Source organism: Orycteropus afer, unplaced genomic scaffold (assembly GCF_000298275.1).
Source record: "Orycteropus afer afer isolate SDZICR_OR568_19922 unplaced genomic scaffold, OryAfe1.0 scaffold00291, whole genome shotgun sequence".
In the NCBI taxonomy this organism is placed as follows: domain Eukaryota; kingdom Metazoa; phylum Chordata; class Mammalia; order Tubulidentata; family Orycteropodidae; genus Orycteropus; species Orycteropus afer.
In genome coordinates, this window is record NW_006921878.1 from 1,271,807 (window position 1) to 1,284,304 (window position 12,498).

At 43.2% G+C, this 12,498-nt stretch overlaps 1 protein-coding gene across 1 annotated transcript in view; it reads left to right on the forward strand.

The window, feature by feature from the left end:
- The first annotated feature begins 1,005 nt into the window (after nucleotides 1-1,005).
- The window catches only part of LOC103205692 (zinc finger protein 124-like), a 24,411-nt gene continuing 12,918 nt past the window's right edge, over nucleotides 1,006-12,498 (forward strand). Inside the window, exons 1-2 of the mRNA XM_042782329.1 lie at nucleotides 1,006-1,188; nucleotides 3,752-3,931. Of these exons, the coding sequence (XP_042638263.1) occupies nucleotides 1,006-1,188; nucleotides 3,752-3,931 (363 nt within the window). The remainder of the gene's footprint in view (nucleotides 1,189-3,751; nucleotides 3,932-12,498) is intronic.

Sequence of the window (12,498 nt, forward strand, 5' to 3'; positions counted from 1 at the left end):
GGTCGATGCAAGAGGGGGAGGCCTTCAACAAGATGGATTGACACAGTGGCTGCAATGATGGGCTCTAGTATAGCAGGGATTGTGGGGCTGGGGCGGGATCGGGCAGTGTTTCGTTCTGCTGTGCATGGGGTCGCTATGAGTCGGAAACGACTCGACAGCACTTAACAACAACATATATATATATGTATACACACACACACACACACACACATACGTACATTCTTCTAGCACACCCAAATATGTACATAGAAATATCATCTGCCAAACTCATAAATGGTCATGGGTATATTTCCTTTTGTCTAGACACAACTGATCATTCAACTTGTCTACCCATGTATCCACCCATGGATTAATATTTATTACTGATAATGCAGTATTATATATGTGTGTGTGTGTGTTTATCTTTGTTGTCCGTACCTCTTGCATACCTCTCTGCCTTCCTTTTCCTTAGTGTTACTGTGTTGGTCACTCACTTTTGATATATTGCCTTTCCCTTGGTGAAGTTAAATTTTTATATAAAGTAAATTTTAAACAAGTGTAGAGTAGTGCCTAAGGCATTTGACTGCTAAACAGAAAGCTAGCGGTTCAAATCCACCAGCCACTACTCGGAAGGAAGATTAGGCAATGTACTTCTGTAGGGATACTGCCTGGAAAACCCAAGGAGGGGTCTTTATGAGTGGGAGCCAACTCGATGGCATTGAGGTTCCCCCCCTCCACCCCAGTAGCACTCATCTTTCCAGAAAGTGAGTTTGCGGAGGCTTGATCACTGTGTCAATTTTGTCCTCAGCTTCTTTATTATTAATAGTTATGTTGATCTAAATGCTGTGAGGGTTTCGTTTAGCCTCATCTGACGATTCAATATTCATTTACAAGTTTCACAGAGTGCACCTTGAAGACTGGGTGCTTAATCACACGTCGTGCCCTCACTGCTCAGTGTCTGCGTCACAAATAGGCCGCGGGTCCTTGGGTAGCCTGAGAGTCCAGTCCTCGGGGATACCAAGCCCTATGGTCCCGGCTCGGCGTGGGGGCCCCTCCAGCTCTGCACTCATGGTCAGCGCCCTGGAAACCGAATCTGGAGCTCTCTGCCCACACTTGCGTGCCGGCTTCCAGGGGAAGACTCAGGAGACCTCGGAGCGGGAGGAGGGGCCGGAGCCCGCCCCGGCCTCGCTGACGTTCCGGGGTCGGGGCGTGAGGAAGAGGGGCCCATTAGCCGAGAATCCAAGGCTGACCCATGTCACTCAGCGACCACAGGGAGAAGCCTGTTTGTTCCTTCAGGAATGCCGGGGCGGACCCTGGAAAACTACCCAATCAGGAGCCCCGAGGGCGGGACGACGCCAGCAAACCCTCTGAGACGTCATTGCTTCGCGCGGTCGCGGTGAGAGTGTTCTCTGGGTTCGCTATTCTGTCCCTGGTGTCCAGGTCCCCGCAAAGAGGACGCCAGGTGGTCTCCGGAAGCCGGGAAATGGTGAGTGCGGGGCACGGTCTACTGAGACTGGGGTGGGGGGAGGGGCCGATTCGAAACCCGCCCTCCCGCTTCTACTCCAGGATCTTCGGACCCAAGTCGGTGGACAGGAGTCGGCCCTCGGTCTCTCTGTGTGGTATGGCCGAGCAAGCCAGCGGCAGGTACCCCAGGCGTCATGTCCTGTGCGCGGCGACCTCAGCCCGGAGCCCCGCGTTCCCCCACAGACTCTGGGGGGAGGGTCCAACTCAGTCTGCGGGGGCCTGAGTTGAGGTATCTTTTGGAACCCCCTTACAGAGTCAGGTGGGGTAAGCCCACCAGGATGGTAGGTGGGACCCCCAGGACATCCCGTTTCCCCTAAGACTTAGAGGTGTGGGCAGTAAGTGCCCAAATCCACGACCCTATGCCCCTTCTTAGCCTTGCCCAGGTCGGACATTCAGTCCCCAAACCTCACATCCCTCTCTACATTTCCAGACGCCACTTTACCTCCTCCAAGTTACAACATCGTCAACTATTTGTGAACACTCTATAAGACTTTAATTGTTCATTATTTTTACTAGGAGTAATGGATGACTCTTAATAAAAGATGTGTTTTCTGTATGTTGAACACTTTACGTCTCGGTGCCTTGGGATAACCCAGACTCCCACAGCTGCCATTTCTGTTGGAGAATCTAGTGACTATCAGCCCTTCCAGAAGACCCCCCAGTCACACCCCTCAGGTCGGGGTGGGGAATCTCCCCAGTTTTCAGTCCTCAGAGACTCATTAGTCTTCAGCTTGCAAACAAAAAGCCCACTCCTATCAGCCTATTGTAACTCATACTGACCGTATAGGACAGAGTAGAACAGCCATGTAGGGTTTCCAAGGCTATAAACCTTTTCAGAAACAGACTGCCCCATTTTTCTCCCTTGGAGCGGCTGGTGGGTTCAAATCCCCGACCTTTTGGTTAGCAGCCAAATGCTTTAACCACTATGCCACCAGAGCTCCTTTTTAGCTGACAAGATGCTGTAAATTCAGGAAAAAGATGAAAATGGTGCCGGCCTTTGGGTTCTCACAAGTGATGGGATAAGGCCACCCCTGTGAGGAGAATGGAACAAGGTGGAAAGCGAGTAGCACTTCAAACCCAGGGCAGAGCGCTGTCCATGGTTGATCGGGGCCAGTCAGGGAACAGCTCAAGGTACCACGTGGTAGGGTGTCCTGATTTGGAGTGTGACTTTGAAGCAGACATGTCTGTGTTCTAGTTCAGCACCTCCCTTGTCTGAGTTTGTCACATAAAAAGGCTTATTCCTTACTTGATCCTCAGTTTGTCAGTAAATATAAAATACATTTGGTTGATGGAACTTGAAACCTAAAATATTTCTAAAGAGGCAACCAAACCCACTGCCATCGAGTCAATTCCGCCTCACAGTGCCCCCATAGAACAGAGTAGAACTGCCCCAGAGAGTTTCTAAGACTGTAATCTTTATGGAAGCAGATTGCTTCATGTTTCTCCCATAGAGCGGGTTGCTGGGTTCAAACTTCCAACCTTGCAGTCAGCAGCCAAATGCCTTAACCACTGTGCCACCAGAGCTCCTTCCAAAAAGGCAAGAAAGGGGTGAATTTTAGGAAGGACAGAATTTTATATTCTTTTTGTTAAAAATTCTTCTATACTTTTTTCCTCCCAGGAGGATGTGTAGTCAAGTTCTCAGATCTGCTGTTGTCTTTCAGTGATAACCAGTTGAATCTCCAGGTTTAGCCCTGAGAAAAAGCTACTAGAGTAAGAATCTTAGATGGAGAGAGAACATGTCCTTTCCCTTGTGGCTGCAGAGAGGGCTGCCCCCCTATATAGACAGTGTGTGAGAGAAACTATTGACATACAGAGATGCCCCAGGACATTATACTGTCTTGGGCGGGGGCAGAATTGGAAGGAGTTGAAAATTCATTTCTGTTCTCTAGGGTCTGGACTTTGGAGATTGGTGCTAAATCCTATGACCAGAAATTACAAAACTTCAGTTACCATGTATGTAATAGTTAACTGACCTCTTTATACTTTCTGAAAGGGGCAGATACTTGTGTATTTTCTTATTGACTTATAAAAACTCTTACAATTCTATTTCTACCTTTATACGTAAGCATTGGCTATGAATGATTTTGCTGTATTCTTAAAACTCTGTCTTGTTTTAAATATCAGTTGTGGTCCAAAGTGAGTGAATTATCTTGGCTGGTTAGTTCCTTGCCTAAGAACAGTGATCCAGTCTCCAAGAAGAAAAGACAGGTGAGTGAAGGTGGTAGTTCCTGGGGACTGTCCCCTGCAGGTGTCCTGGTTCCTCTTGCCCACCAGCGAAAGAGCCTTTTGTGTGGAGAGGAGCTTGAGAGTTGGGGAGCCTCACGGCGACACCCTTGGGTTTGATGCCCTGCCCAAGGCTGTCATTGCCATTGTCTTGGAGCTGTTCCTAGACCATGGATTTAACCTGTGCTTCCCCATCGTTGGTACAGTAAGAGTGTAGTCTGTGCGTAGTGAACTCTGTGAAGGGAACAGGTGGGGAAGACTCCTTCAGGTTCTGTCTCTTGGAGAAATGATGTAGGAAGCCGAGATTTCAGTTGTGTTTCAGAATCCTAAGCTGACTCGAGGACAGTGGTCTAGTGTACAGTGGTCTAGTGTAAGAACTGGAGCCGTGGAGGGGAGTGGAAGGTGTGTGGAGGTCCCAGAGTGGTGTTGTGGCTGCTCAGGTCCCCCAGCCTCCACCACAGGGACTCGCTCACACTTCTGCCTTTATCTTAGTGGTAAGTCTGCACTCGAGGCGTGGCCAAGCATTCAACCCTCTCAGTGTGCTGGTTCCTGGTGAACTGCATTAAACTGGTTCAAATGTTTGCTCTTTTTGCCTTTATTATTAGTAGTGCTACCATGGATGTGAGTCCGTAAGCATTTGATAAATGATCTTCTTCCTCAGTTCGTGTAAAATTTTTGTTTTTGTAGGAGCAAATGTAAGTAGATTGAGAGAAGCTATAAGTAACACAAGAGAATTCTGAAGCCAAACAATTGTGTTCCTTTTTGGTGAGAGTGTCAATATACGTGATGGGTGTATATTTAACTTTGTGGATACACTTTCCGTTTTATAGACAGTTTTTCTGTATGTTCCTTGAACATTTTGAAATTTAAAAGACTTCACTCTTCCTAGGAGCCCTGGTGGATAGGGGCTAAGCACTCAGCTGCTAACTGGAAGCTTGGTGGTTCTTATACACGACTGTTGCGTGGGAGAAAGGTGAGCCAGTCTGCTTCTGTCAAGATGTATCACTTTGAAAACCTTACGGGCAGTTCTGCTCTGTTCTATAAAGTTGTTATGAGTTGGAATAGATTCGCTGGCAGTGGGTTTGGCTTGGGGTGTACTAGTCTGAAGGCAGTTGAACCCCTTTTTCAGATGAGGTGTGTTAAGCCTTATGCTAATCCTTAAGAAGGATTAATCCATGCGATCGTGTCCAAACCCTCATGTATTAAATAAACAACTCGTTTTGGCTTCTCCCCATGGGGACAGAGGGGAGGTACAGCTTTGGGACCTCGTGCCATTTTGTTTACAAGGAGATGAGAAAAGCTTCCATGTCTCATACTGGGTACTTTTATGAACGTTAGTGTTCAGAGGATTAGAACCAGGTTTCCCACGTAGAAAAGTGGATTCCAGTTAAAATGAAAAACTCTTAAAAAGTGAAATAGTTTTACAGGCAGTCTGCAGTTACAAACGAGATCCGTTTGGGTGTGTCTTTAAGAGTTTGTATGTGGGTGAGAACCGGAGCATATGGTTCTTAGTCAGCCTTACTTCAGTGAAAGTAAAGGCCAAAGCCTTTTCAGTGATTTAAAAGCTTCACATGCAGCAAGTAAAGGTGACTGTGATGCAGAATATGTTGCAAGTAGGGATTGGTTCAATCATTTCAAAATGAGAGCAATTGTCTATATTAAAGGGTAATTATGAGTCATCCCTAATTGGCCATTCCTAACCCAGGGACTGCTTATGCGTAATTTCCTTGTATTATTTTAAACTAATAATGTGTGCAAAGCCTAAAAATACACCTGAATGAAATTCACGGATCTTGCTTGAAGACTCAGTTCTTCTCTTTGATCGAGTTGCCCATTCCCTGGTCATACCTGTTGCCCAGATTAGTATAGTTTTAAAATCCTTCCTGTATGTCAGACAAGGCCCCACCTTGTTCTTCCAAACATTTTGGTTATTTTTGGACATTTGTTCTTCCTGTTAGATTTGTAGGTCCCTTGTGGTGCAAGTGGTTTGCGATCAGCTGCTAACCTAAATGTTGGCAGTTTGAACTGCCATGGAAGAAAGGCCTGGCAACCTGCTTCCATAATACTACAGCCATGAGAACCTCAAGGACCAGGACACCTCTGTAACACACAGGATCACTGTGCCTTGGAATCACGTAGACAGCAACGGGTTTGGTTCTTCCTGTATTAGAGATGTAAAGGTAGCATTTCTTAAGTGCTAAAAAGAAAATCTTGTTTAGGAATTAGTGGAGTTTTTTTAAAGACTGTAGATTTATTTAGGAGGAGCTGACATGTTGGTGATGTTGAATTCTGTTTTCTAAGAATGTATACTGTCTTTCCATTCATTTCATTCTGCTTTGATATTTTATCCAATAATACTTTAAAATAGATTTTTTTAGACACATTTTTAGTTTACTGAGAAATCTCTTCTCCCCTGCATGCTGTTTCTCTATTACTATCTTGCATTTTATTTCTGTGTTATATTTGTTAAAATTGTTGAATCATTATAGATAGATGATGATGATTATTTTTGAACATCTTATTGTGATTTCGGTGAAAGTTTATAGAGGAGATTAGTTTCCCATTCAATGTTGATAAAACAGTTTGTTTTGTGACGTTGGTTGTAATCCCCTTAATGTAACAACACTCTCCCACTTCCTCCCTGGGTCCCCGTTTCCATTGGCCCGTCTTTCCTACCCCTTCCTGCCTTCTGAACTTTGTTTTTGGGCAAATGCTGCCTTTCTGGTTTCCTGTGGTTGATTGTTCTAAGGAGTACGCTCCTCACAGGTATTAATAATTCACTTGTCTGCTATTTGAAAGGTGATCCCTGGGAGTGGCTTTAGTTTCAGATGGATAGACTATTTTTATTTATTTATTTTTTATTGTGATTTGGGTGAAGATTTGCAGAGCAAATTCACTTTCCATACAACAGTTCACATATACTTTGTCTCAAGTCATTGACCACAGTTTACCACAATGCAACAGCTCCCCTCCCACTTCCTCCCCATAGTTACCTCTTCCCAGTGACCATCCCTCCATACACTCCTGCACCCTGAGCTGTCTCCCTGTGCATAAGCAGCCCTTCCTTCTCCCATGATTGTTCTCTCCAAGGAGTGTATCTACTTGAGGTAAATGTTCAACTCATATGCCTGTCTTTTGTTTGTCTAGAAACCACAGGTGTGGGTTCAGTTCCAGACCTGAAGGGCAGCCAGGGTCCATAGTCTCCGTGGTTCCAACAGGCTCTATTGGACCAGCAAACCTGGTCCCCAGCCCTTTTTTTTTCTCCAAATGATTTTGAGTTTTGTTCTACATTGTTCTCCCTCTCTATCAAGAATCTCCTACATAGATCCCCTTCCAAGTGGATGACAGTGGTAGCTGGGCACCATCTAGTTCTTCTGGTCTCATAGTTGTGTAGGCTGCAGATCGATTGGTGTACCAGTCGCTAGGACTAATTGTTTCCATGAATTTTGGTTTTCTTCATTCTTCTTTGCTCTGGATGAGAAGAGACCCATTGTTGCATCTAGATGGCAGTTTGCTAGCTTTTAACATCCCAGTCGCTACTCGCCAAAGTAGGAGGTGGAACAATGTTTTGTATAGTATATTATGCCAATTGAGCTTGATGTCCCCTGCCACTATGGTCCCAAGCCCGCAGGTTCAACTACTCGGTCCCTCTGGGTAGCTGGCTGTGACCAAGCAGTGACCACAACCTTGCCCCTTGTCAGCGCTACTATACACCTGGGAATTCTGATCATTCACATAAACTTATAGGACCGTTGCCTGCCAACCCTATATATGTTCTTGGATACACTCCCCATTTCATAGACATACCTCATCGTTTAGCCTGTCCACCCATCGATGGATAGACTATTTTTAACTAAAGTCTGTAGTTGACATTAGGGTTTATTCTTTTGTGTTTTACAGTCCTGGGTATTTTGATAAAGCTTCATATCATGTGTGCATCATCACAGTCATAGGTATAGTATTACTACCCTAAAATTGCTATGTGCTCCATCTCCCTTGGAACGTCTGGCAATCACTGACCTCTTACTGTGTCTGTAGTTTTGCCTTTTCCAGAAGGTCGTCTCGTTGGAACCCCACAGTGTGTAGTTTTTCCGGCTGACTTCCTTTACTTAGCAGTTTGCATTTCAGGTTCCTCCACCTCTTCTGGTAGCTTGTTAGTCATTTCTTTTTATTGCTGAGTAAAACTTTATTTGATAGATGTACCACAGTGTGTTTATCCAGTTAACTATTGAAGGTTCTGGTTGCTTCCAATTTTTTGGCAAATATGAAAAAATGATACACTGCCCGGTCCTGCTCCATCCTCACAGTTGTTGCTACCCTGGAGTCCATGGTTGCAGCCACCTTGGAGAGCATCTTCCTCTTTTTTGTTGACCCTTTACTTTCCCAAATATGATATCCTTTTCCAGGGACTTACCCCTCTTGACAGCATGACCAAGGTAGGAGAGGTGTACTCTGACCATCCCCGCTTTTAAGGTGCATTCCATCTGTGCTGCATCTGAGACAGATTTGTTCCTCTGGCAGTCTATGGTATATAGAATATTCTTCACCAACATCATAGTTCAAATGCATCAGTTCTTCTGTTGTCTTCCTTATTCATTGTCCAGCTTTTGCATGGTATGAGGCTATTAAAAAAACATAGCTTGGGTCAGGCACACCTTAGTCTTCAAAGTGACATCTTTGTACAGTGATGACTTGCATGTTGCTGTGATACTGGAAGCTTGCGGTTGTTATTTCACATACCAGCAGGTTACCAATGGTTGACAGGTTTCAGTGGGGCTTCCAGACTAATAATACAGACTGTGGAAAAAGACATATCTGTCTACTTCTGAAGAAATGGACTACAGAAAACCTTATGAATAGCAATGGGACATTGTCTGAGATGCTGCCAGAAGATGAGCCTTTCAGGCTGGAAGGCACTCAGAATACAACTGGGAAGAGCTGCCTGCTCAAAGTAGAGTCAGCCTTAATGACATGGGTGGAGAGCAGCTTTCTGGACCTTCATTGGCAGATATGACATGGCTCAAAATGGGAAGGAACAGCTGCAAACGCCCATTACTCACTGGAACATGGAATGTACACAGTATAAAACTAGGAAAGTTGGGGGAGATCCTTCTTAGCTATTTGGAAACATATCTGTATGTTGCTATAGCTGTAAATCTTTAGTGAGATGTTTCTTCACATCTTTTTGCTCATTTTGTTATTGGATCGTTGGTTTTCTTACTATTGAGTTTTGAGAGTTTTTTTTTTTTTTTTGTATTATGGGAAAAAAGCCATCATCAGAGATTTGTTTTTCAGATATTTTCTCTGCTTCTGTGGCTTATCTTTTGTTGTTGTTGTTGTTGTTGTTAGGTGTTGTCGAGTCAGCTCCGACTCATGGTGACCCTATGTACAACAGAATGAAACACTGCCTGGTCCTGGGCTAGTCTCACATTCTTGCTATACCTGAACCCATCATTGCAGCCACTGTGTCAATCCATCTTGTTGAGGGCCTTCCCTTTTTGTTGACCCTCCACTTTACCAAGCATAATATCCTTCTCCAGGGACTAGTCCCTTCTGACATGACCAAAGTAGGTGTGATGAAGTGTGGCCATTCTCACTTCCAAGGAGCATTCTGGCTGCACTTTTTCCAGGACAGATTTGATAGTTCTTTTGGCAGTCCATGGTACTTTCATTATTCTTCGCCAACACCACAACGCAAAAGCACCAACTCTTCTTAGGTCTTCCTGTCCAGCTCTCACATTCATATGGCTTGGGTTAGGCACACCTTAGTCTTCAAAGAGACATCTCTGCTCTTCAGCACTTGTAAGAGTTCTTTTGCAACAGATTTTCCCAGGGCAATACGTTGTCATTGTCTCATGTCTTGACTGCTGCTTCCATTGGTGTTGATTGTAGAACCAAGTAATATGAAATCTATGACAACTTCCATCTTTTCTGCACTTACTGTGATGCTGCTTATTGGTCCAGCTGTGAGGATTTTCATTTTCTTTATGTGGAAATGTAATCCATACTGCAGACTGTAGTCTTTAGTCTTCATCAGTAAGTACTTCAAGTCATCCTCACTTTCAGCAAGCAAAGTTGTGTCTTCTGCATATCGCAGGTTGTTAATAAGTCTTCCTCCAATGCTGATGCCACACTCTTCTTCATATGATCCAGCTTCTTGGATTATTTGCTCAGCATACAGACTGAATAAGTATGGTGAAAGGAAACAACCCTGACACATGCCATTCCTGTGATAGTTGGAGCTGTGTGTCGACTTAGCTGGACCACAATTCTGTGTGGTTTAAGCAGTTGTGATGTGGATTATTCTCATGATAGGATCAGATGTATGTTTTTTGAGCAGCCAGTCCATTGAAAGGGAGTTTCCCTAGGTGTGTGGCCTGCTTCCAATATATTTATGGACATCCTGGGAAAAGAAACACTCTGCTGTGGATTGGGATCCTGTTGTGAGTGAACAGTACACCATTTGGCCTAGAGATCTTGGATTCGTCATTCGTTGGAGTCAACAGCCGATATACTGCCTGCCAACCTTGAGCTCATCAGCCCCTGCAGCTGTGTGAGTCGGGAAGAGCCTCCAGCTTGACATTTGACCCAAGAACTTGCTACTTGCCAGCTTCTGTAAGTGTGTGAGCCATTTTCCTAAGATAAATTTCTCTTTCTCTATATGTATGTATAAGCTTTACTGGTTTTGCTTCTCTAGAGAACCCAGCCTAACACACTTCCTGATTTTAAACCATGCAATATCTCCTTATTCTATTCAAATGACAGCCTCCTGGTCTCTGTACAGGTTCCTCATAAGTACAATTAAATGTTCTAGAATTCTCATTCTTCTCAATGTTACCTATAATTTGTTATGATCCACACAATCAAATGCTTTTGCATAGTCAATGAAATACAAGCTAACATCTTTCTGGTATTCTTTGCTTTCAGCCAAAATCCATCTGACATCAACAATGATATCCCTCAGTCCACGTCCTCTTCTGAATCCAGCTTGCATTTCTGGAAGTTATCTCTCAATATACTGCTGCAATCATTTTTGAATTATCTTCAGTAAGATTTTACTTGTGTGCAATATTAATGATATCATTTGATAATTTCCACATTCTGTGGGATCACCTTTCTTTGGAACAGGTACAAATATGGATCTCTTCTAGTCAGTTGGCCAGGTAGCTGTCTTCCAAATTTCTTGGCATAGATGCGTGAGTGCCTCCAGCATGGCATTCATTTGTTGAAACATCTCAGTTGGTATTCTGACAATTCCTAGAGCCTTGTTCTTCACCACTTCCTTCAGTGCAGCTTCACCTTCTTCCTTCAATATCATTGGTTCTTGATCATATGCCACCTCCTGAAGTGGATGAACATCGACCAATTCTTTTTGGTACAGTGACACTATATATTCCTTCCATCTTCTTTTGATATTTCCTGCATCACTCAGTAGATTGCCCATAAAATCATTCAATATTGTAACTTGAGGCTTGAATTTTTTCTTCAGTTATTTCAGCTTGAGAAATGCTGAGTGTGTTATTCCCTTTTGGTTTTCTAACTCCAGGTCTTTGCACATTTCATTATAGTAACTGGCTTTGTCTTCTTGAGCTGCTCTTTGAAATCTTCTGTTCAGCTCTTTTATTTTGTCATTTCTTCTATCTGCTTTAACTACTCTTCGCTCAAAGGCAAGTTTCAGAGTCTCTTCTGACATCTGTTTTGGTCTTTTCTTCCTTTCCTGTCTTTTTAATGACTTCTTACTTTCTTCATGGATGATACTCTTGATGTCATCCCAAAATTCTTCTGGTTTTCAGTTGTTGGTGTTCAATGCATCAAATCTATTTTGATTGATTTGTCCTTTTGTTCTCTTAAATGTCTTTCACAGAGCAGAAGTTTTCAATGTTAATCAAGTTTAACTTACAATTTCTTCTTGTGTAGGTTGTGCTTTTCTTGTATTTAAAAAGTCATTACTAAACCTAAGGTCACTTATGTTTTTTCCTATGTTGTCATCTATAAGTTCTGTGCATCTGCATCTTAGGTGTAACTGTGGCGCATTTTGAAGTAATGTTTGTGAAAGATGTAAGCTCTATATCTAGATTCCTTTCCTTCCCCCATGTGCCTGTCTAGTTCTTCCAGCACCATTTGTCAGAACTCTCCAGTGAATCCATCTGGGCCAGAACTTTTTCTGTTGGTAATTTTTTGATGACCTGTTCAATTTCTTCTTTTGTTATGGATCTGTTCAACTTTTCACATCAGTCTGTGTTAGTTTACGTAAGTGGTATGTTTCTAGAAATATGTCCATTTCTTCCAGATTTTCAAATTTGTTGGAGTACAGTTCTTCATAGTATCCTGGTATTATCATTTTTATTTCAGTTGGTTCTGTTGTGATGTCACCTGTTTCATTTGTTATTTGTATTCTCTCCCTCTTTTCCTTTGTTAAATTTGCTAGTGGTTTGTCAACTTTATTGATCTTTTCAAAAAACCAACTTCTGGTCTTACTGATTTTTTCTGTTGCCCTTCTATCTTCTGTTTCATTGATTTCTGCTTGAATCTTTATTTCCTTCTGGTGACTGTAAGCTTTCTTGCTGTTCTTTTTCTAATTGTTGTAGATGTTGGTTTAAAGTGTTGATTTTGGCTCTTCTTTTTTGATGTGTACATTTATTGCTATAAATTGGCCTTTAATCACTGCTCTAACCACCAAAACCAAAGATGAGGAAATTGAAGAATTTTATCAGCTTCTACAGTCTGAAATTGACCAAACATGCAATCAGGATGTGTTAATTATCACTGGTG